Source organism: Chelonia mydas, chromosome 6 (genome assembly GCF_015237465.2).
Source record: "Chelonia mydas isolate rCheMyd1 chromosome 6, rCheMyd1.pri.v2, whole genome shotgun sequence".
Lineage (NCBI taxonomy): Eukaryota > Metazoa > Chordata > Testudines > Cheloniidae > Chelonia > Chelonia mydas.
The window spans coordinates 71,868,876-71,893,351 of NC_051246.2; the positions used below are offsets into that span (position 1 = coordinate 71,868,876).

Below are 24,476 nucleotides of genomic sequence, written 5' to 3' on the forward strand. Positions count from 1 at the left end.
GTCATGAGCAGCATCAGCCAGTTCAAGTCTTCCATGTCTGTGTCCTCCTCCTCCTCCTGCTCTGTCATTATCTCTGTCAGGTACCTTTGGTGGGTCAGAAAACACTGCCGAGCTGCCCACCAGTGCCTCACATTTTGGGAAGGTGCTAGGAAGCCTGAGATACAGTTGGTTGGATTCATGTCTGCGTACTCCAGTGTGGATTCCAGAGCTTAAGGTTTGGGCCCAGGTTAAAAAATTCTTAACCTAAATTTGGCAACAGGGCTGGCCTTCCCATGAGGTGAACTGAAGCGGCCGCCGCAGGTGCCAGACTGGGGGAGGGGCACCACTAGGACCCAGAGTGTAGAAAATTGTGTCTGCTGCTGGTGCATATGTATTCTCTCTGCTCTAGATGCACAGAGATGGTGGAGTGCTGTGCTGGAGGAAGGAGGGCACAAGAGACATAACAGGCAGGCAGGAGAAAAGGTGAGAGGGAATAACAGAAAGCAGCAGGAGCTGCAGGGAGAGAGAGGAGGAGGAGCCTCTTATGTACCTCTCTAGCACCCCCAGGAGCCTGGACTGATTAACACCAGCTTCTCAGGGAGCTTCCTCTTTCCTGCTGCTTCCCTGAACCCACTTGAAGAGAACAGGCAGTCAACTGAAGTAGTAGGAGCCAGTTAGGACCTTAAGAAGCTGATATCTTCCCTCACTCAGGCCCTGCTACCAGCCTGCTTATGTGTCCCCTTCAACTGAGTGTTGAGGGCCACTATAGCTGGCACAGAACAGCAGTCATGAATGAAAGAAGAAAACACCCCTCTGGGGCAGCATTCAGAAAAAGAAAGAAAGCACAGGAAGCTAGTTAGTCAGAGTGCAGATGTCATAAATATAAAGGGAAGGGTAACCACCTTTCTGTATACAGTGCTATAAAATCTCTCCTGGCCAGAGGCAAAATCCTTTCACCTGTAAAGGGTTAAGAAACTAAGGTAATTTGGCTGGCACCTGACCCAAAATGACCAATGAGGGGACAAGATACTTTCAAATCTGGAGGGGGGGGAAGGCTTTTGTCTGGCTGTGTGATACCTTTGCTGGGAACAGATCAAGGATGCAAGCCCTCCAACTCCTGTAAAGTTAGTAAGTAATCTAGCTAGAAAATGCATTAGGTTTTCTTTATTTTGGCTTGTAAATTTGCTGTGCTGGAGGAAATGTGTATTCCTGTTTTTGTGTCTTTTTGTAACTTTAGGTTTTGCCTAGAGGGATTCTATGTTTTGAATCTGACTGCCTGTAAGATTATCTTCCATTCTGATCTTACAGAGTTGTTCTCTTATCTTTTTTTGTTCCTCTAATAAAGTTCTGATTTTTAAGAATCTGATTGGGTTTTTGGGTCTTAAAAATCGACGGGGTTTGTGCTCATCTTGTTTATTCTCAAGCCTCCCCAGGAAAGCGTGTGTAAAGGCTTGGGGGGATATTTTGGGGAAATAGGAACTCCAAGTGGTCCTTTCCCTGTTCTTTGTTTAAATCACTTGGTGGTGGCAGTGTTTTACCTAATCCAAGGGCAAAGACTTTGTGCCTTGGGGAAGTTTTAATGTACTGAAATACCCAGAATTCTGCATACTGTTTTTGTTGCAAACTCTTCCAGTCTAATGTTCCAGCCACAATGGGTGCTACAAGAATAAAGGGCTGGAAAAATCTGGCTAGAAATCTGGCATGCCATGAGAAGGCAGCAAATCACCAGAGAGCATTCCATAGGTGGAAAGAGCTTGAGATGAGACTAAGGTTAAAGGCCACCAGAGATGATCAGCATCAAGAGAAGATTGCATCAGAGTCTCTTCACTGGCAAAATGTTCTGAAAAGGCTCATTGCCATTGTGAGAATGCTTGCTACCCAAAACCTAGCACTGCGTGGCACTTCAGATCAGCAGTATGTGCCAAACAATGGAAACTTCCTTAAAATTGTGGAGCTGATGGCTGAGTTTGATGCTGTACTCCAGGAGCAAGTAAGAAGAGTCACCACCCAAGAAATGTACGCACACCACTACCTTGGAAAAACAATTCAAAATGAGATCATACAGTTACTGGCAACAAAAGTCAAACAGAAGATTGTGGCAGATCTGAAGTCAGCAAAATACTACTCTGCATACCTGACATCAGCCATACGGAACAAATGGCTTTAATGGTGAGTTTTGTAACAACAACAGAACCTAGTGAAAATGTCCCTGCAATGGTGACTGTCAGAGAGCATTTTCTAGAATTTATTGACATTGATGATACTACAGGAGCTGGTATGACAAATGTGCTTCTTAAAAAGCTGGAAGATACGGGAATTGCGATAGTTGACATGAGAGGTCAGGGCTACGATAATGGTGCCAACATGAGAGGAAAGAACAGAGGAGTGCAGACACGGATCCGAGAATTAAACCCTCGAGCTTTTTTTGTCCCATGCAGTTCTCATTCATTGAACTTGGTGGTCAGTGATGCAGCATCAGCTTCGAGTGAGGCTGCTGAATTTTTTAATGTAATTCAAAGCATCTATGTATTTTTCTCTGCATCAACTCATCGATGGCAAATTTTGGAGCAACATCTGGGAACATCCTCTCTGACACTGAAACCACTGAGTGCCACACGATGGGAAAGTTGAGTGGAGGCGAAAAAACCTATCAAACACCAAATTGGGAAGATGGATGATGCCATAGTTGCCATTATGGAGGATAATGCTATGACAGGAACTGTTCGTGGGAGAATAGTGGCAGAGGGAATTGGAATCACCAGAAACATACATAACTTCAAATTTCTGTGTGGCTTAGTGTTGTGGCATGACATACTGTTTGAAATAAATATTCTAAGCAAGAGACTCCAAGGTGTTGACCTTGATATATCTGGAGCAATGGAACAGCTGGACAAAGCAAAGTCATACCTACAGTCTTACCCGTCAGATGAGGGATTTCAAAATGTTCTGAAGAGTGCACAGAAGTTTGTAGAGGAACTTCAAACTGAAACTATTTCCCACCCATTCGAGAATACAAGAGTCACCAAAGAAGAAGACATTTTGATTACAAGGCATGGGATAATCCCATAAGAGACCCCAAACAACAATTCAAAGTTGAATTCTTTAACCAGGTGCTAGATTGTGCAATACAGTCAGTTGAAGAACTTGCAGCTCAAGGAACACAGCGCTGTATTTGGGATGTTGTATGATATTCCAAAACTCCTCACTATACCTGAAGAAGACCTACACCAGCAATGCAGGGCCCTAGAGACAGTGTTGACACATGATGACATGCGCGATATTGATGCGAGTGATTTAGGTGATGAACTGAAAGCCCTTTCAAGATACATTTCAGCAAGATCAACTCCAAACGCCGTTCTGGAATATATGTGCACAAATAAGATGACCACCCTCTTTCCAAATGCTTTTGTTGCTCTGCGCATACTTCTAACACTTCCTGTAACAGTTGCCAGTGGAGAATGCAGCTTCTCCAAGCTGAAGTTAATAAAAACACATCTATACTCCACAATGACACAGGAGAGGCTGGTCGGTCTTGCAACCATCTCAATAAAGCATGAGCTGGCCCAGACTGTGGACCTTCGGGAGGCAGTTCAAATCTTTTCAATCAAGAAAGCACTACTTTTGATTATTCAAACAGATAAAAATGCCAGTGTTTACTATGCAGACAAGAAAAGTTACATTTGCTGTTCAGGCATTTGAAAGTTAAGTGTTACTTAACATTTTTGAACAAGGCATTTTAAGTTGTTAGTTCTCCTTTATTGGGGTAGGTAGCAGAGCAGTACCATGAGAGGAGTAGAAAAAGAAGAAGGCAGAATTGAGACCTTTCAAAGTTTTGGCCCAAGTCAGGGGGCATGGGGGCGTCATTTGAGCTCCCTGCCTCAGGTGCCAAAATGTTGTGGGCCGGCCCTGTTTGGCAATCACTGTATATGCTCAAGCCCTGAGTTCTCAAACCCAGAGTCCACTGACTCGAGTCCCACTAACTTACATTGCAGTGCAGATGTACCCTGAGTCTTGTGAAATTCCCTCTAGCACCTACTTTTAAACCCTAATCCCATTATCACTCTACTGTGCATTTCTGAACAGCCCAACCTTTGGGCCCAGCAAAGCCCACAGCCCCAGACTCCCCTGATATGTGGGAACCTCATGAAGACTCTAAGACATCTTTTCTATATTTTAAAGTAAGTTTCTAGCCCTCTTCTTTGCGAGGGGACTGTAAACTTCTATAAACCAGTCTCTAGGCTTGGATTGAAGTAGTAGCTGGGCTTTCCTTCTACAGCAGAAGGCCATGTTGGAATTTCAGATTCACACTCACCTGCACACACAGGCACTTTTTGTGTAAAATGAGCCAGTTACATGTGAATTCTGGAGGAGATCTGCAAAACAGTGCAGGGGCTCCAGCCATCTATTGTAATGGAAGATGTGTAGCTAAATCCCCTGCACAGCTTTGCAAATCTCAGCCCTCCTCAGTAGGCCCAACACCTCTCCAAATCCCCAGGCTGGGCCTGAGCACAATGCAAGGGTGGACAAGGATTGTTTAAAGCTGGCTGTGATACCTGACAGCCTCATGTGTTCCCAGTGACACTGGAAATACCAGGATCACCAAAAAATGGCAGATATTCGTGCTGTTTTGCAAACTCATTTTGCCCATCCCTACAGCCTGTCACTGTCTCTGTACCATTGCCCTTACATGCCAATGCCTCCACTGCAGCTCAGCTGTAATCCCCAATCATGCCTCCATCTCTTTCCTTGATTATCTACAATTCTGTTCTCTAGGGTCCACTCTCCACACACCAGCAGGTACAGAATGCTGCTGCCCCCCCTGCCCCCAATCTCACAGGCACAAAGAAGTGCAACTATATCACTCCCATCCTCAAATATCGCTCCCCTGACTCCTCATTCACTTCAGAATCCAGTTCAAAATGGTCTTTGGGTTCAAAACCCTCCATGGAACTGCTCAGGAAACCTTGTCATAATTTCTCTCCCTTTGTTCACTGTCTTATTTCTTCTTTTTGTCCCTGCACCAATTCTCTCTGCAGCTCCCTTATATCTTTCTGTCTCCTCCGCTGTTCATTTTATCTCAAATCCCAAATATATTTCCCCTTGCCTATACACCTTCATTTCTCCCTTCCTTTGGCATTATAATTATTTAATGTTGTAATTCTATTGGCATATGAGCATTTTGGCTCAGTTTGTATGAAAGATGTCAGATATAATAAAGAATAAAAACAACAATAATAGTAGTAAAGTATCGCCCACTCTCAAAATCTAATGAAGAAACACACCCCTCTTTCATACAAATTCATTATATATTAAACTACAGTCTATGAGTTTCATATGTTGTCATGGCTTGTTTACTATCTGTTGGTGTGAAGCCTTTGGACCATTGCTTTATGTGATAGATGTTATTTAATTTGTTCCTATGGTCATTAGAAAATAGTCTGGAAAGTCACAATCTGCAGATTAAGAACTGGAATTTCTGGTACATGTACCAAACAGGTGTTTCTAGTTTGGCACTTGAAGAGATTACCAGAGGTGGGGCAGGTGTGTGAGTCTACAGTTAGGTTAATTTTCCCCTTCAGGACACACGTAGAGAATCCTGTGTGCAGTTTCATTTGTAAATTATGAAGTATCAAAGCCCCGACTTCATGGGCAGTTGCCTTCAAAGACACTGGGATGGCAGGTGCCCAAAATAAAGAGCAGCTATGGAATGGTTTTGGTTTACCAGGCACGCCCAGTGTTTCATGTTCCTTGCTGAACTGCAGCTACAGCATGTTAGTCCTTTTGCTTCTTCAGCAGTAACTCAGTACCTGCCCCCAACCCCACCCCGTTTTAAACAATATTTTGTGTTGTAACAAGCTTGGGGTCAGACTTTGGCTTTTACTCCTAGATACCAATGCTGGGTGAAGGAAGAGGAGAGTCTGAATAGACAAGCTGGCATATTTTTCCACTTGCCTGTCAGGGATGGATTGTACTCTGTTGGCTAGAGCAAGGAACTGGGTACCAGGGCGCCTGGATTCTTTTCCTGATATCTACTGCCCTTGAGCAAGTAGTTAGGAGCCCGTTAAGATGTGCATTGTTACACTCATTCTGAATGTCTTCAGCAGAAATGTCTCTAGCATGGCCATGGATTCCAAAAGTATTGCTGTTGTCTCTTTAAAAATTACAGTCCAAAGATGAGATAGAAGTTAGAGGTTCAGGAAAAATATTTATTCCAGTCAGGAAGTGTCTTTGTAACTCTGCTTCTTGAGAGTCTTGTGAGAGGTAAAGAGTTTTAATGGAGCTGAGCGATAGCCCAGAAGCATGCACTCATTTTCATATGCTAGTTGAGTGGTCAGAATCATTGACTTCTGACGAAAAAAGTAAAAAAGTAGGACAATATTTTCAAAAGCTTTCACTGACTATGAGAGCCTCACTTTTTGGGTGCCCAACTAGAAACATTCTGGGCCTGATTTTCAGAGGTGCTGAGGATCCACAGCTGCCATTGACTTCACTTTGGAGGTAGGACCACGCATCACCTCTGAAAAAAAGGTCCACTGTGTGTCAAGTTGGTCATCCAAAATTAGCAGACAACTGAATATGCTGGCTCATGTGAAAATGTTGACCAAATGACCACATGACAGGTCCCAGCTAACAATGAGCTGGGATTTTTGTCATGTAAATAACAATCAAGGATAGTCTCAGTTATTCTTGGATATTTAAGGATATTCTGAGGCATCTAAAATATTTATGAATATTCCTGGCTTTGTAAGGATATTCTGGACCAGGGAGCTTCAGCTTCCATTAAAACTAAATGCAGATTCATAGAGTTTAAGGCCAGAAGGTATCATTAGATCACCTAGACTAACCTCCTATATATCACAGGCCATTACATTTCATCCAGTTAGCTCTGTACTGAGCCCAATTGTGTTTGACTAAAGCATAACTTCCAAAAAGGCATCCAGCCTTGATTCAAAGACATCAAGTGATGGCAAATCCACCTATTCGTCGTAATTTGTTCCAACAGTTAATCACTCTCATTGTTAATAATTGTGCATAATTTCTAACTGGAATGTGTCTGGCTTCATCTTCCAGCCATTGGTTCTTGTAACACCTTTTTCCTCTAGATTAAAGAGCCCTTTAGTATTGCGTCTCGATGAAGGTTCTTATCCACGGTAATCAAATGCCTTTTCCATCTTCTTTTTGACAAGCTACCCAGATGGAGGTCCTTAAGTCTCTCACGGTAAGGCATTTTCTCCAGCTCTTGAATCATTCTTGTGGGTCTCCTCTGCCCCCTCTCCAATACCTCAACATCATTCTTAAAACGAGGACACCAGACTTTTTCAGAATCACCAATTTCCCGGATACAGTCCCCCACTCTGTAGATATGGCCTTCACTCATTGTTCCTAAATGTATGACATTGCATTTGGCTGTATTAAAACACCTCTTATGTGTGTGGGCCCAGCTAACCAAGCAATTCAGATCACTTTTCATGACTGCCCTGTCCTCATTATTTACCACTCTGCCAATCTTTGTGACATCCACAAATTTTATCAGCAGTGATTTTACATTTACTGCCATAACATTGATGAGAATGTTGAATAGTGTTGGGCCTAGCACCAATTCTTATAGAAGTTTATGCCTTCATAAAACTAAACGTCTAGGTTGTAAAACCAAAACCATGAGCCCCCATGTAGTCATTAAAGAGCCCATGTCAGTTTCAGCACCAACGCTTTGGTGTAATGACAGTATTCATTTCAGCATAGTAACAGTTTTACGTAAGTCCTCCTTGTAACTTTAATTGCATAGTGCCGACTCTGTGGGTGCTCCGGGGCTGGAGCACCCATGGAAAAAAAACAGTGGGTGCTAAGCACCCACCAACAGCCCTGTGGATCAGCACCTCCCCATCCCCCCAGTGCCTCCCACCTGCCAGCAGGCCGTCTGATCAGCTCCTCCCTCCCAGGGCCTCCCACCCATTGTGGATCAGCTATTTAGCAACAAGTAGGAGACGCTGTTGGGGGGGGGCAGGGAGGAGCAAGGGGGGGTGTACTCAGAGGTGGGGACTGAACCAGGTGGAGCAGGGGCAGGAAGAGGCAGGGCGAGGATGGGAAGAGGTGGGGCTGGGGGGAAGGAGTGGAGTGGGGGCAGAGCCTGGGGAGGAGCGGGGGTCGAGCACCCCCAGCCATTCATAAAGACGGAACCTATGTTTAATTGAACAACTTATTATTTACTTTCTGTTTCAAACTGTTATTTAATGTTGCTGAATGCTGTTAGACAGTAGTAGTGTTCTACTGCAGAAGCAATTGCATTTTGGTGATGCATGAAGCAATCCCTCTCTGTATATCTTTTTCTAGCTAAGTGCAGCTGATAGAGAGAGGATAGCTAAGGTTGCAAGCAGCTTCCGTTATAAGCCTTATATTTAGTCCAGTTGTAACTCTGGCTGGCAAAATAAATTTGACCTGAAATTACCATACTTACTCTGAAGGCTGGGGAAACATTTTCTACAAAATTCAAAGGAAACTGAACAAACTGTTTTTGAGTTATAGATCATTAAATATGTTACCCTAACATGAAATGATGACCTATGTTTATTTCTTTTTCTCTCTCTAGTTAAAAAATGCCTTGTTACTACCCATTCAGATTTTCCACATCTTAAATCTTGAAAACTCTTGCAGTGGATCTATTTGCGAAAATGTGTTGCAGGTAAATACAATGATCCATTGCATTTCTTTTGTGGATAGTTTGGGGCCCAGTGCTGACTGTGCTGTACCTGACTCCAAACCAGATCTGCTGGTTCCCCACTTTCAAAAGCATTAAAATTCACAATTAATAAAAAAAATCATTGCAAAAGCATTTCTAAAATAGACCTCTGTTCCTTTTAAAAACCATGCCTGCCCTTGATGGCTGACCTCAAGAGCTGTAATTTTGCTGAAGCAAACTGCTATCATGTCTAAAATGAAAGATTGAGGGAAAAAACAGAGGGTAACCCAGACGTGGCCTGAATGGAAATAGCAAAAATGACAGGGAATTGGAGAAGAAAGGAGAGAGAGGGAAGTCAGCGAGAGGAGGGAGAAAGGATAACCCAGACGTGGGTAGAATGTAAATGGAACAAAGGCAGGGAAATAGCGAAGACAGACCGTGGAGAGAGAGAGCAACTAACCTACACAGGAAGAGACTGGAATGTAGCACAGAGATGGGTCCCAGGTAAGAATTAATTGGATGGCAATGAAGATTACACCACTAAAGCATGATATACCCAGTAATCCTTAATGTGTAGCTGTAATGTTGCATGTGGCCCTTCCAGGTACCACATATGGTTCCTGTGGAATTCGCTGGATAAGAGCTTTGAGAGAAAGGGAAAAAAGAAACTCTTTCCTCCAAATTCCATCTTAGCAGACTTGAGCCGTGCGGAGAGATTGTAGCAAATGGAGTCAGAGAGCCTCATAACAATCAGTCATGCTGGGATGTCTCTGCATTCCACTGTGATGTTTACATCACGGCGTAGCAGCAATATGGATTGTATGGCCACCTCCCCTTCCGAGCCTAATGCAAAGTCAGGACATCACTCTACAGTGCCTTTATGACGCCATTCAATGATAAAACAACTCAGTAACTCAGCAAGGCTAAGGATTACTCACGTGGGCAATGATTCAATGTTATTTGTTTACATGGGTGAGCCTTTATTTTTATATACCGGATAAGGGGCAAATAAGTAAAAGATTGAGAACACAGATGAAGGAAAATCAGAGAAGAAGAAACAGAGCTAGACAGGGAACAAGCAAATAAAGAAAAATATGATGGGCCAAATTAATCCCAGGTGTAATTCTACTGACTTTAGTGGTGTACACCTGGGATGAATGTGGCCCAGAGAATGAGGGCAGTGAAATGAGGAAAGAACACTGGATTACCAAACAGTACACTCTACATCAGGATGGTGCCATGCCTGGGTGGAGATGGATTTTTGCTATAATTCTGTGACTCTTTTCACCTTGATCTAGAGAGGGCTGTGGAAATGCATCACCTAAGAAGAGAAACGTTGTGCAAAGCTACCTGTTGGTTGACCAGGGTGTTAATAAAATGATATTGTCCAGCACAGTGGCACTGTACATGCAGCAAGGTGCTGCAGTATTCCAAAGTGTCCCACACTTTAGAGAAATATTCTCAGCTTGCTTCAGTTGGGCATTGGAAAAGAGAGACAGAAAACTCCCTGTGAAGCTGCCAGTGAGAATTGCATTACAACCCACTTTTCTTCTGACCATTTGGGAGTTAGCATAACCATTGTCTAACGCTGTGGAGGTGGGGATGTCTAGAGAAGAAAGTTAACTGACTGGGAACCATTCAAAATCAATGCACATGCTCCTTTTTCAATCTAGTTCCAGCTGAACCCCTATATCAGGTTTAATTTGACATCCATATAACGAGAGAAGGTCCTGAACCAGAATTCTAGCTGCCAACATCCCTGAATTAGGAAGCTGACCACCCCTAAATTTCAAGATGTGGACCCATATGTCATGGCCTTCGGCCAACAGGAAGTGCTGAAAGCATGGCTGCCAAAGTGTATAGAGAGGAAAATATAAGGGGAGAATTTAACGGAAAGAGTCATGTAGCATCCAGGAGGATTTCCCCACAGCACCTGTTTGTTATTGGGTATATGTTACAAATGCACTGTTTGCTCTTCTGGGATGGAATTCCAATCAAAGTGAAATCTTTGTTCAATAACTCTCCTTTTAAAAGCTGTGGTGTCAAATGCTGCTCAGAAATGTTCTTTCCTATGGTCTAAAAAAAAATAATTTTCACACAATCCGTGCCTTTGTAGTGTCACAAACCTAGAGGTATTTATTTCTGCAGAAGATTTAGTCCTTATCACTCCCATCTGCTTCTTGTGCACCTGAATCTCTTTTGGTTTTAAATCTCTGCAGCTTCTGTTTTCCTCTCATTAAATCAAGTTATCAGACTGATTGTTTAGAGAGAGAAGGCCATGCAAAATGGAGGGGGGCAAATTCTCTCCTTAGTAATTGCCTGTATCAGGATGGCAGGTTATAGTACCCAGAAGAGAGAGGCAGAGCTCTTCTGCTGATTGGTCTGAGTGGCGAGCTCTAGGACCTTGCATAAACACACAAAGCTGTTCTACTGACTCACACTGGCCACCGTCCCAGATGGGTCCTTTTGGCTTCAACCTAGTTTATAAAAACATTTGAGCCTCCCTCTGAAGACGAGGGAACCAGAGGCAGGGACAGAAGGAGCCTCCAACCCTGAAAGCAGTCAAGTTCATGGGCAAGCTCTTGCAGGATGCTTGTTTATTCTTCAAGTTAGAAGTAAAGAAAACCCCAGGAGAGAAGTAAATTTGGATCTTAGCCAGTGTCTGTAATATACTAAGAACAGGTCAGGTGGGAATGCCCCCTACTTCAACACCAATGGCATGAAGAGAAGAATTTGGTCCAAAATCCATTAATGAGTTTAAGGCATTCAGATTCTACAGTGGTGAGGGCCAAAAAATTAGGTAGCTTTCTAAGCAAAGGATCCTGATCAATAAGGTGACCGTGATTTTCAGAATTTTATAAAAGGCCCACTTTTGTGGCAACATTTTACATGGTCACAAAACATTAATGCACAGAGAAGTGCCACCTTTTAAAACGTGTGCTGATGTTGCTGCTGCTGCATTCTGACTCAGCAGCAACACAATGTGTATATTTCCAGGAGAGGAGGACTCTTCCCAGTAATTCTGTGTTCTGAATGAGTTCGTCATCCAGTGCTGAACAAGTGTTAGAGCTACTCTTTTACTCAGAGTAGATGCTGATCATGACTACACGCATTAAAGTTTTCAGTCCAAATTCTGCTCAGCAGACTGAACTCTCATTCCACGGGACTGTTTGTTATCTCTGGTAAGCACAGAGCAAGTTTTACTTCGTATAGCAGTGTGTCCTGAACAAAGATTTTGCATTAAAAAAGGTTCGATTGATGAAATGGGAAAAGAAAAGAAAAGAAAAAGGAAATGTAAGATGTCCTGAAAGAAATTCCTGAGACACCAGGATGTTATATGAAAAATGAGGACTGTACCAATAAAACTGGGATGCATGGTCTCTTCACCTGTCAGTGTCCTACATAGCTGTCCAAGACCGTCATTATAGCTTTCAAAGGAAGTGAAACTGGCTAGTGGGTTTTACAGGGGTGTGGAAAATACAACTGCAAGGCTCTGTGCCTGACCTTACCATCAACTCACTATCCTTAGACCAGTCATTTGACCTCTGGTGCCTCAATTTACCTAGACACTTAGAATAAATAAATAATAATAATCATAATAATCCCTTTCCACGTCATAGGGATCCTGTAGGACTTAATCTGTGAATATAAAGTTCTGTGAAATCCTCAAAAGAAATATTCTGTGGGACTGAGCCACACCCCACTGAAGTCAATGTTAGTATGTGCATTGCCTTCAGTGAGCTTTGGCTCAGGCCCTTTAAGAATAATTGTTCTGTTTTCAGATAGTTTTTATTCACACCTCTGCAGTTATTTCCTCCTTTCTACTTTTTAACTAGAAAGTTTTCAATTTTTATCCTATGTGATGACTCTTTGGTTAGACTCCACACGCACCTGCCTTGTGAATCCATGTAACCGCTTCCTCACAGTAATAACCTGTTTGTGGCAGCTAATGCTACTGTAAGGGAACTTCTATCACTGAAGTGTCTACCAGGGTCAGGCATCAGCTGCGGTAGCTTCCTCACAGTGCTAGCAGTGTGTGATCCTCACAGTAGTGTCCAGCCATTGTTACAGCATCAGCAATGCTGCCACAGAAAAGTGGGGTTTAAGGAGTATGTTTCCTTGCATCCACACCTTGTCAAATGTAGCAAGGACCCTGGCAGTGTGGTAATTATAACAGTGCCCCTGTTAATACCAGCTAGAATCTGTGCAGTGAACACTTCTCTGGGAGAAAAGAGAATTGAAGGTAAATATTGCCTCCCAAAGGAAGGTCACACAGACAAGTTCTGCCAAAGATTCTGAAAGCATAGCACTTAGAGGACTTCAGCTGAGGCATACTCACATATCAGTTTAATTTTATCCAGTGCGTCCAGTGGGCCGGGAGCCAGGAGTTTTGGGTTTTGTTGCTGCTGACTCATTGTGTCCTCAGTTAATCTTGCTGTGACTGAGTGTACCCATCCATAAAATAGAAAACACACCACCTGCCTCAAAGGGACATTGAGAATTCATGTTTGTGAAGCGATTTAAAATCACCTTATTAAAGACACCCTGAAAACGCAAAGCAGCAGCCTGGGAGCTGGCTATGAAGAGAAGGCCAGGCAGCTTGGGAGCAGTCATATCCTGCAATGGGTCAGTTACAAACTTGTGGTAGCTATGGGATTCCAACCCACACCCCCAAAGCCACAGGACCTCATGGTGGGGCCAGCAGACTGTTATAAACCATCTTTCTTTGGTGTTGAAATCCCAGTAGGGTAGTAGGGTCCACTGTATTGTATATCTTGAGCATGGAGGTAGGGTGTCATTCTCCCCCTCCTAGGACACACCTACTCTTACCCTGCTGTCTCATTTCCATCCAAAGAACAGTCCTCCAGAGGTTTGTTTCTTGCACGTGGTACTTGCACTTCTGGCCAGTGTGACGAAGTGGGAATGTTCTTAATGTTTTCTCTGAATACTGTGTGTGTGCCTCAGTTTCCCCTAGGCATTTCTTAAGTATCTAGGTGGTGGGATAAGGGTGTGTGATTGTTGCAGAGCCCTAGAGGGCCAGTGTGATGGTGTCTGCACAGAGAATGGCTGACACCCTGTCTCCTGGCAACTGTTGGCCTGGGCCCCTCCTCTGCAAAGGTGCCAACTGAAGGTGTTGGAGAACAAAGAGATCAGGTGGCCTCCTGGCCCGGGAAAGAGACAAAGGCCAGAGGAGGGGTGGGAGAGTTTCAGTTTGGAGCTGGCTGGGGAAATGGAGGGAGGCCCAGATGGGGCTTTGAACTCCCTGGCCCCCAAGATGGACCTGACTGAGGAGTCCTGTTTCCTGTACCTACAAGCTCTGTTTTAGACCGTGTTCCTGTCGTCTAATAAACCTTCTGTTTTACTGGCTGGCTGAGAGTCACGTCTGACTGTGGAACTGGGGTGCAGGGCCCTCTGGCTTCCCCAGGAGCCCCGCCTGTGAGGACTCGCTGTGGGAAGCGCACGGTGTGAGAAGAGGATGCTGAATGCTCCGAGGTCAGACCCAGGAAGGTCGAAGCTGTGTAAGCTTCTTGCCCTGGAGACAGTCTGCTCAGAGAGAGGAAACTCCCCCAGAGTCCTGACTGGCTTCATATGGAGTAATTCCAAAGCATCGCCCGGTGACTCCGTGACAGCCAGCCATTCAACCTCTTGTCAATTGGAAGGGTTTCTTCTCCTCTATTTTGGGCTATTGGTGGGATCCCACTGCTTCCACCAGTTTGTTGGGGGTATACCAGCTCCTAGGTGGCTGGTGGCGGGTTCCACATGGTCGGTGCAAGTGCTGTAGGCGCTCCAAGCCTTAGGCTTTTCCAGCTCTAACCCCTGAAAACACTGATGTCTTTGGTAACAGAGGATTTCTTTACTAGAGCTGCTGGAAATAGGATGCAGATTACCTAGGCACCATTGCTTTAAGTTACAGCACAAAAGAGATGGTACTCCATAAGTCCTAATGCAGCCCCTAAGTGCAGTCGAGTCGTGTCAAAGTGGGGCTTCTCATGCCAGGAGTAATCACTCCAGCCCTCCCCTTTCCTGGAGACAAGCACACACTGGCCTGCACATCCTCCAGCCAGAGTCCAGTCCCCTTGTTCAGCACCTATGGTTTCATTCAGGCCACTCCACATAGCTGCCCCAGTCTGCAGGCTCCTCCTGGCTGGCCACCAGCTGTAGATACCACTAGTCCCTTTGCCCACAACTGGCTGCTTCCCAGCTTGGTTCTCAGCCCTTCAGTCCCAGTTCCCATGCTGCTGCTTCCAGCCCACTGCTCTAGCTCCCATGCAGCCTCTGCTCCCTCCTCTCTGAACTCAGATGTCACTTCCCTTTCCTGTGTTTTGGAGATTATGGAGCCCTCAGAGGGCTGGGTGTTGAATTGGGGATTAACACAGTGCCCTGTAATGAGCCAGCAGGTATTATATTAGTACCCAGAACCACAACATTGTGTGTGAGTTAGGTTACGCTGTACATAACATACCTAATCCAAAAATCACAAAAGCAAAGAAATAAAAAGTTAAGGCACCTAATAGTACATCCCCTCTACTCCTTCTCCCAGACAACCATCCACCACCGGAACCACTACCATACACCACAGACAACACGTCACAACCCTAACTCTGCTGGCAGGGATGCCAGCCTTCCAGCACTCCCTTCCCCAAACTCATCACCAGCCTTCTCCCAGCCCTCACCCCTTACTACGTTCTGCACGTTTCTGGAACATCACACTCTCTCATGTTTGGGGAATGGAGGCCTGGGATCCCTATTGGGGTGGAGTGAAGGTTGTGATGTGTGTTGTCCGTGGTGTATGGTGATTGTTCCAATGGTGGGGTGTTGTGTCTCTGGGTTGAGGAGGAGGAGTAGAAGGTGTTTACTATTAGGTACCTTCACTTTTCTTTTCCATGCTTATGTGGTTTTATGTTAGGTATATTATGTACAGAACAACCTTGACTGACACACAACAGTGTGTATTAATTTCCCAGGGATATTCAGATTGAAAGTAGCTCAGTTACATAGTGCCCAGATGACTTGGTGGTGCCACTCCAGAATTGGATGACCACTGTGACAGAGCTCCTGGTCCAAGATGAACCAACAGCTAGTGCTTGATAGAAGGTCCTGGTCATCATAAACTATAGGCTCACTCGGCTCATGGCCATGTAAACCAACAGTTTTTATATAAATCCCCATTTTTCTTTTTAAATTAATAAAATAATTACATAACCCAGAGACCTCACTGAACTCTATGTACATTTTTTAAATTTACTTTCTACAGGTTGTAATTTTTAAGCTAGAAGGGCCTAAAAAACCACAAGACTCAGCATACTCTTTTGTGGACCAATTTTTCATTTATTACAACTTGGAAACTAATTAACTGATTTTCTTGAAACTCCTCAGAAACTTCAAGTTTTCCTCAGAGGTTATGTACATAAAATTTGGGGCAGATGCACTGGCTTGTTCATCAAAAGCAAAGAGCTTGAATTCCTTATTTAAATGAATACAATCTTAGCTATGACGTTGCAACCGTGTTGTGATAATGACTCAACAAACCTTTCAGTGGTTACTGTTTGTCATCTAACATTTGTCAGTGTTAACGTGCTACAGTGTACTACAAACTTACCTAAAGACTCGTGCTACTCACTGGGTGCTACTTCAGAGCTTCTCAGTCTTTTTGCCTCCATTTTTTGCAACATCTCCTGATGAGATGAAAAAACTTAGCTACCATCTTTTGCAAAGAGGCAGAAGGAGATGGCAAGAAAAGCAATATCAGGCACAGATACCAATTCTCAAATTGTACAGGCTGGAAGGATTAAAATAAATAAATGATCGATACACTCTTATTCAGGGGATCCAATGTGGGTCCCTTGGACTGAGGTAAGCAAAGGCTGGGATCCCGGCAGAGGCAGCATGCTCTGCTCCCAGGAAAAAGATGTACCTTACACCACTTTCTAGCAAAAGCTTCCACTGGCTAGAGAAATAGCCTTTGTGAGCATCAGAGGGAGACTGGTCCAACTGTTCTCTGCCAGAGAGAGGTTAGCCATAGTATGAGGCCCCTGATGAAGCAGGGGAAAGTAAAGAGAAAAACAAGGAACATTCTTGGGGTTTCAGGCATGGAGAGTTTTCTCCATCTGAAGTGGTGGGAGAAGAGAGGTTAGCAGGGCATGCTAACAAAACATGATTTTCTTTACTGTGAGTCCATTTCTCCTTCATGGATATTATTCCAAGATCACTCATGATTAGGAAAGCCTGGTTTTCCACAAGGGCCGTATTGATGCTGCATTGTTGGATAAGGCCCAGTAAGAGAATTTACTGCTCCTCTGAGTATCCAGTAAGTAACAGTTATTCCTATTCATTGTCACACAGTGGTTACAATCAATTTGATTCAGTCCTATTCCATTTAAATTCATGAGCCTGATCTGCAGCTGGTTTAAACTGGCCTAGTTCCATTGAAGTCAATGTAGGTACTCCATTTACCCCAGCTGAAGATTTGACCAAATGTATTTAAGGACCTACCTTAAATGTTTCTTTGAGTCTTAGGCTATGTCTACAATTAAAATGCAACCGCTATACAGCTGCAGCACTGTAATGCTCAGTGTAGACAATTACTACAGTGACAGGAGGGGTTCTCCATCACTGTAGGTAATTCATCTCCCTGATGGGTGGTACCTAATTCTTCCATCAACCTAGCGCTGTCTATACCAGGGATTAGGTTGGCTACACTATACCACTCTGGGGTGTGGATTTTTCACACTCCTGAGAGATGTTGCTATGCCGATGTAACTTTTCAGCGTAGACCAGCCCTTATTTTGTACTTATTTATATTTTAATGCTTGGAAAAATGTTGAGAGTCAATTCAAAGAACTGTAGTCCTAAATAAACCAGACGGATGAAGTAATGAATATTGTTTATTACATTAATGAGGTTTTCAGGAGCTAGTGCAATTTTGATCATGTAGTTCCATCAGGTGGTTTCCCATGTTTTTTTCTTCTCAGTGATATCCATAGCAGAGCATTATTGAAAGGAAATCCAAACTGATGGAATTTCATAGGTACTAAAAACCCACTGCTAGGAGGAAGCACACACTGTTAGAGTCCTATGGAAAGACACTACTGTTAAAATGCATGTACTGCTGGAGTTATAGCTGCCATTTGAAGCTCAAACACAGGAAAGTGCAGTTTCTTGGTTATTTTTTTCACTATCATAAGCTTTTGGTGCGGAGGACAGAGTACAGAGCCAACCCCAGAACACAGACCATAGACACATGATTAGAAAACAAAGCAGGACAAAAATACAGGACATAAGAAAGGATGTGAAAAGACTCAATGGCAAGCTAGGAGTAGCCGTTGACAGGATATGCAGTGCAACTATTCCCTGGAACTACAATAACTGTAAAGAAGGGTATTCCATTTTCCTGCATTGCTGCTATGGTTGGCACTTTGAACTGCATTTACAGTGAAGTTATCCATATCAATAAAGCAAGTTTATTCCTTGCATTATGTTTGTTGGAGAATAGAGGTAGGGAGGAGAAGGGATCTTTCCTCTTCCGTCCTGATTCAAAAGCATTTGGATGAATGAGGTGATTGGGCCAGCAGGAGGCAAATACACTTCAGTGTCGGAAAATGTAGAATTAGTATATGATCAAAGCAGCAGTCTAAGGATTATGTGCTAAAATGGGACAGTCTTCTGGCAAAGCAATCAGGTAAGGGAATTGGAGAGGTGGAAACATCAGCCTAGTACATAGCAGCTGTGTTTATATGAATAAAAAAAAAATGAACCAGTTACTAGAACACATTAGCAAAGGGATAGAATATGAAACAAAGGGTGATGCTGTTGCTGTATGATGCTCTGGTGAGTCCCCTGCTGGTATCTTGGATGTTGCTTTGGTAGTTCTTGCCAATGGGATTCAGAAGGGGCCAAGGAGGAAATGGTGCTTCTCTGGCTTCATCACCCCCGGCTCTTGATCTGGGAATCCCCAAAAGCTCCTCTGCCAGAACTCTGTGGGGATGGTGCTTCATGGAATTTTGGAGAGGGCAAGGATGAGAAAGACACCAACTGCTCTCTGCAAGATTGTCACCAACTGACTCTCCTGATACCTGACTGGGAGCAGCATGAGTCTTCCCCCCTCCCTCAGCACTGTTTCTATTGAGCAGAGAAAGAAGAGAATGTAGCACAGCTCCTTCCTTCAGAAGGAGGAGGACAAGAGGGGAGCATGGAGGAAATGTCCCTCTATGGGACTAAGTGGGTTCCCATCCCTGCATATTCTGGAGATCTACAGTGTTGGGAGGCTGCACTCCCTGTTTACTCTACAGGGCTCATAAACCTTTCTCAGATGAAGATGAAGATTTGATGAAAATGCCATGAATTACCTGCGCCTCTTGTCACCTTCCATTGATTATGATTCAGTCCATAAACAGTGTAAAATTTAGAACATGAGAATGTTAGGCCTAAATCTAAGTCATGAAGAAAGGCAAGGGGAGTTGATCCAGTTCTTAGCATTTCCAAGGCTGTGAAATGGGATTGTTAACATTAACATTAAACATGCCTGAAAATTTAGGGCATTCAACCTAAAATTTAGTGAACGACATAAATTAGGAATTCAGAACTTCATGCAAACAGTGATACACAAGGGACTATGATATGACAGGTACAGAATGGGCAAATGAATAATACAAGTGCATTTGAGATGCCTAGACTTATGTCAGAGAGAGGGGTCTGGTGAAAAATCATGAAGCTGTGATTAAAATAAACCCCAAAATGGAAAATGCATTGTATTGTATGGCCTTTTGTGTGTGGGAGAGAAAAGAGTCACACAACATGCTGGCTGCTCTAGAGAGAGCCAGAAGCTCACAAATAAGCAATATTTTTTAAAGTTGCAATACTAAATGGTGTCATCATGACCATAATTTGCACTCTTTGATGCTATAAGAAATAAAGCTCTCCATGTGCCTGCATTGGCAACAGGAGATGGATGAGATGACTTAAGAGGTCTGTTATCTGTAATGTTATGATCATGTCACACAGCCTCGAGTCTGCGGATTTCAGTAACGTCTGCCCATGGCTTCTTGTAGTTTTCTCTTTCATCTGGAGAGCTTAACTGATTACATTGTATCACACTCAATTAAAGCTTTTTAATACAAAGGACAAGTTAAAAGCAGCAAAGTATAAGCACTATTTAAATCTACAGGAATGGATGAGACAAACAAATATTTCAAAATGACAGCAACCTGCTGGTATCCTGGTTGCTGATTCCTTGGCAATTATTTAGCTATGGAAGGTTATAAATGACTTTTTATTCATGAAGTTTAATTGGCTAAAATAAAACTTCCAATTAAGCTTTTAAAATTAAGATATTTAAGGCCAAATCCTGAGCTGGTGTAAATTGGCATTGCCACATTGAAATCAGTGGAAATACATTGATTTGCACCGGGTATGGGTCTGGATCTCACAGTAATTTCCAGTCTGGGAAACTTGGCCAGCCAGCAGTTAAAGCATAACAATGGAGGAGGGTGGGTTAGAGCAGGAAAGGAAGTCAAGAAAAAAGGTAAACAAGAGCGAAAATATTTCTGGAGAATCCATGTAGATATGGAAACACCTTCTGAAATACCTGGAAAATCATTTCTCCTTCCCTTCCCTACCAAAAGCTTTGTTAATGCGTCTGTGTTTCTTGTGCAACAGCTGATGGCGTTACTAAACAATACAGAGCACCAGCTCTAGGTCTTGCTTTAATTGTCAGTTGTATTGGGATCCAGGAAGTGGGCGGGCGAACCACAGAACATTGGTCTTAAGTCCTAGGGCTTGTTTCTATACTCATTGAAGTCAATGGTGAAGATCCACTGACTTAAATAATGCAGGATTAGGGTCATAGTAGGTAACTGAAAACAAATTGGTCTTCAAAAGGTCTGTTTTAAATTGTATTTGTTTAGACTCAGCTGTTTCAAACATCTACTACTGGCTTGGGAACTTACCAGTTTTGTTTTGTCTTTTCAATTAAAAGCTTTTCTAGTCACTGTTAAGATTTTCTTCCATGATTTATAAAGAAACCGGAACACACAAATTGTGTGAATAATAGATAAGCACCCATGTTATACCAGACACTTAAGGGGCTGTGGGGGACCTAAGAACATTGCACAGAAACTGTGTGTGCAGGCAGATGGGGAGGAAAGGACTCATTACATAAGGCTAAAATAATGAGACAAGGAGTTAGTGTAAAATGAAGCATGGAAATGTTTCTTTGGACCAGAGGAAAAATTTAAGAGTGGGGATCATTTAAGCATGATATAAGTGTGGAGATCAAGTACTCTCATCTTCAGAAATGTCCAGCAAGAGTCTAGACATTTTTGTGATGGGATTAATACAGTGAAAACCCTCTGTGGTTCAGGACCACAGACTGGCTAATTCAAGAATTCCTTCCCAGCTCTACCCAATTATTGATCTCCTATTAGGCTGTAATTACATTGGAGAGTTCCAGTGATATCAGCAATTGTAGAATGATACTAGTTGAAGTTTACAGTTGTGAAGTATGCCTCACAAGTTGAAAAGTGACTGACTATGGGGTAAAATACTTTAAGTCACTGACTGAGGACATTATTGTTCTTCTGTAGTAACTTTTTCAACCTAAGCTGAAAAGTCAGTTTTATAGTCTTTAAAAAATGTTGTTTTTTTGTTGTAGGTGGTTTACTCTAAATATACTTGAACTTAATATAGGGTTTGCTGAGGCTGCTCTATTTAAACTTACAAGATCATTTGGCACTCTGAATCAGTGACAGAGCCCCAGCAGTAACAGCAGGAGCTATCCTGAATAAAAGTGGAAATGTTCCTTGATTGATAGTTTATGCCTCTCGTATTCTTTTCCTTTGGGGAGGGAATAGCATTTAAATTTGTTGATAACTTCATACTACTTTAAAACTTCCTCTCCCTCCTATGATTTATGTCTCATAAGGGGGATGACAAGCCTATGAAACTGCAAAAGAGCAAAAAAGTGAACACCAAATGCTGCACTAAGTGTGACAAAAAGCTTAAATATCTCTTTGCTCTAAATGTATTCTAACATAGGATGATGCTCTGGTGCTTATATTTACAATCATTGAGTCATGTGACTCTGTCTCAGCCAAAGGGTTATGGGTCAATATGTTTTATGTCAACCTTCAAATAGACAACACAAGTTGATTAGAGGTGATCGTCTTGGAGGGCAATAGTACAAAGCTATTTTAAGTCACTTGAGGACCTCAGCCAATTGGATTGTTGCTTGGAAGTTGAAAAATGTGTGTGTGTGGAGGGGGAGAGGAGTATGTTTTTGGAGGCCAAATCCTGAAATCCTTACTTAGGCAAAATTGCCATTGAACTCAGTTAGTTTTGCCATAATAAGGACTTCAGGATTTGGTTCTGTACTACATTGTTAGATATTTAAACACAAGGCTTAAATGTTTACATTTGAAACTTTCTGGTTTGCATTCCACATACCCAGCACATTATATTGCATCGCTGTAATGTTATAACAACAATCATGTAAGAGTGTAGTGTGAGTATGGCTTTTGATATTGTTTGATCTTCAGGAATTTTTTAGCACACTCATATTTTTAGTACTTGCCTAAAGGTGCCATTTATTGTAATTGTGTAGAGGCCCATTAAAAATGCAAATGTTAGTGATTAGGGTCAGCAGGCATTAAAGTTAACCAGTGCTTGTTCTGCGGGGTATCCATGTTTCAGAGAGATCACAGCAAGAGGCACTGAAAGGTCTGGAGACAGTTTCATGATTCTGTCTGGAGACACTGATTTGTTCAGGACAGTCTATAAATCTGCAGCAGCCAATGGTTAAGAAAGAAACTGTAATGTCAGCCAGACAGCCGCAGAGCCCTTCTTGTGACTCCCTTACAGGAGAAGCGGGGCGAGACTCCCATCCCTTCTTGGGACCCGGTGCTTGGCTCCGCAAAGGAGCACTGGGTGATTCTGCCTTGACTTTTGGGGCGGGTGGTGGGGAAAGCACAGCCCCTCACCCAGCTCTCACCCTGCAGGGTGTGGTGCAGGGTAAATCCGATGCTGTCATGGGGAGAACCCCAGCACCGTGGAGAGCTCCCGGAGCCTGCTAGGGGCATGGAGGGGGATAGTCTCTACTGTGTAGGGTGGGATTAAATCGCCCTGCACCGGCTGGTCCACGGATACCGGCTGACTGGTTACTGCCTCAGTAACAAGGTTGCAAGAAGCCCAGCGAGGCTGCATTACAATCACTTATTTTTTTCTCTCCTTTGCATTACAAACCACATACAGGTCCCCAAACGCCCGTCTAGCTGGCTAGACTTCAGCAGCGACAGCTCCTTACATTCACTCCCTGAGACTGTTTCTCTTGCACTGAAATCCCCCCCCCCCCCATTTCCTCTCGCCGTTTCATTTGTTTAATCCAGTTCGGACCCAGAAACACCAACCCCCGCAAGTGATCGAGCCCTGCCCGCAGTCCGGGTTTTCCCGCCGAGTTCAGGAACCAAGACCCATTACCGATCACTTTTCTCCTGGGTCTGTAGACAATGCAGACGTGTGTCTCCATCCGCACAGCTGGGGCTGTCACACACACGCATACATGGCCACACACTGCACACAGGTACACCAGTGATCCCCCCCCACCCCCCAGCACAGATACGCCCTGGGTTGCTCACCTCCTCTCGAACATCTGCAGGTGCCGTTGCTCTTCCCTCTGGGCTGCTCGAAGTTGTTTCAGCAGCTGGTTCTGCTTCCGAAGACATTCTTTGCCATTCCTGTCTCCCAGCCCCCCTCACCTCAAATAAACCCGGGGGCCGCAGGGTTTCCAAGCGCCTCCTCCCAGCAGGACAGTCGGGTTTTACCAGTCAGAAAGCCCCGAGACTGCAGCTTTCTCCCCATCGCCAAGGCAGGGTCCTGCTCCTGCAGAAGCTACGCGATTCAGAGCCGTTCCCCACACACGCCACAATCCGAATGAAGAGGGGCGGGAGGGAGGGAGGGAGTGTAAATCCCTCGCAGTCCCGTGGCGTTGCAAGCATGGTCACTTTGTCAGCCAAAGCCAGAAGCTGCATTTAGGGAAAGTGCCTCTCCCACCAACCGGCGGGAGACGTCCGCCTGGCAACGCAATGCAGCCGCGGATCGTTAACCTGAGCCAGGACAACACAGGCCGTTCTCGGAGCTGGGGAGGATGCTTTGCAGGCAGCCGGGGTCCCCTTTCCCTTCGGAGGGTGCAGCCTCCCCGCCTGCGCTCCCTGTCAGTGCATCGCCTCAGCGTGTGCAGGCAGCCCCGGAGTCTGCAGCGGCGCTAGTCCCTGCCAACTTCGGAGCGCCCTTTCCAAAGCCCACCCCGGGCTTCCCTGAGCCGGACCGTCGCGTTCCTCCTCGGGCCGCTGGCGGGCAAGCGGGAGGGGTCGGGGTGTCTCTCTTGGGCAGACTCCCTGGGTTTTGAAAACAATCTTCTGCAGGTGTCGCCACCTGGGTAAACAAGCCCCAGCTCCCGTTTGCCGGGAGTACAGGGCGCGGGGATCTTCCCCACGCCCAGAAATCCCAGGGTCCTGCTAGCGTCTTTCTGTGCACGGGGCCAGCCAGCCGCGAGTGACCCGAGAATCGTCTGGGCCGCCTTGGTCCGAGCACAGCACAGCTCCAGCCTGTCTGGGGCAGTCATTCCCTCCTGCCCCGAGGCCCGGGGCTCGCAGCGGTGCACGAGGGATTTGCTGTTTGAAGCGGTATTAACACTCTCCGCTGAACGATCCCCATGCATATCTCTGGGATCACAAACCTGCGCCCCCTGCAAAAACCAGCCCCACCGGGGGTTTGCTCCCTGCCTTCTCCCCATTGCCGTGGCCTTGATGGTTCTGCGGCACGAGCGCGT

General features: G+C 44.4%; 1 protein-coding gene across 1 annotated transcript in view; it reads right to left on the reverse strand.

The window, feature by feature from the left end:
- LOC102930407 (transmembrane protein 151B) overlaps nucleotides 1-23,880 on the reverse strand; it is a 37,115-nt gene extending 13,235 nt beyond the window's left edge. Inside the window, exon 1 of the mRNA XM_007055774.3 lies at nucleotides 23,284-23,880. Coding sequence (XP_007055836.1) covers nucleotides 23,284-23,370 — 87 coding nt within the window. The 5' untranslated portion in view covers nucleotides 23,371-23,880. The remainder of the gene's footprint in view (nucleotides 1-23,283) is intronic.
- Between the last annotated feature and the right edge of the window lie 596 nt (nucleotides 23,881-24,476).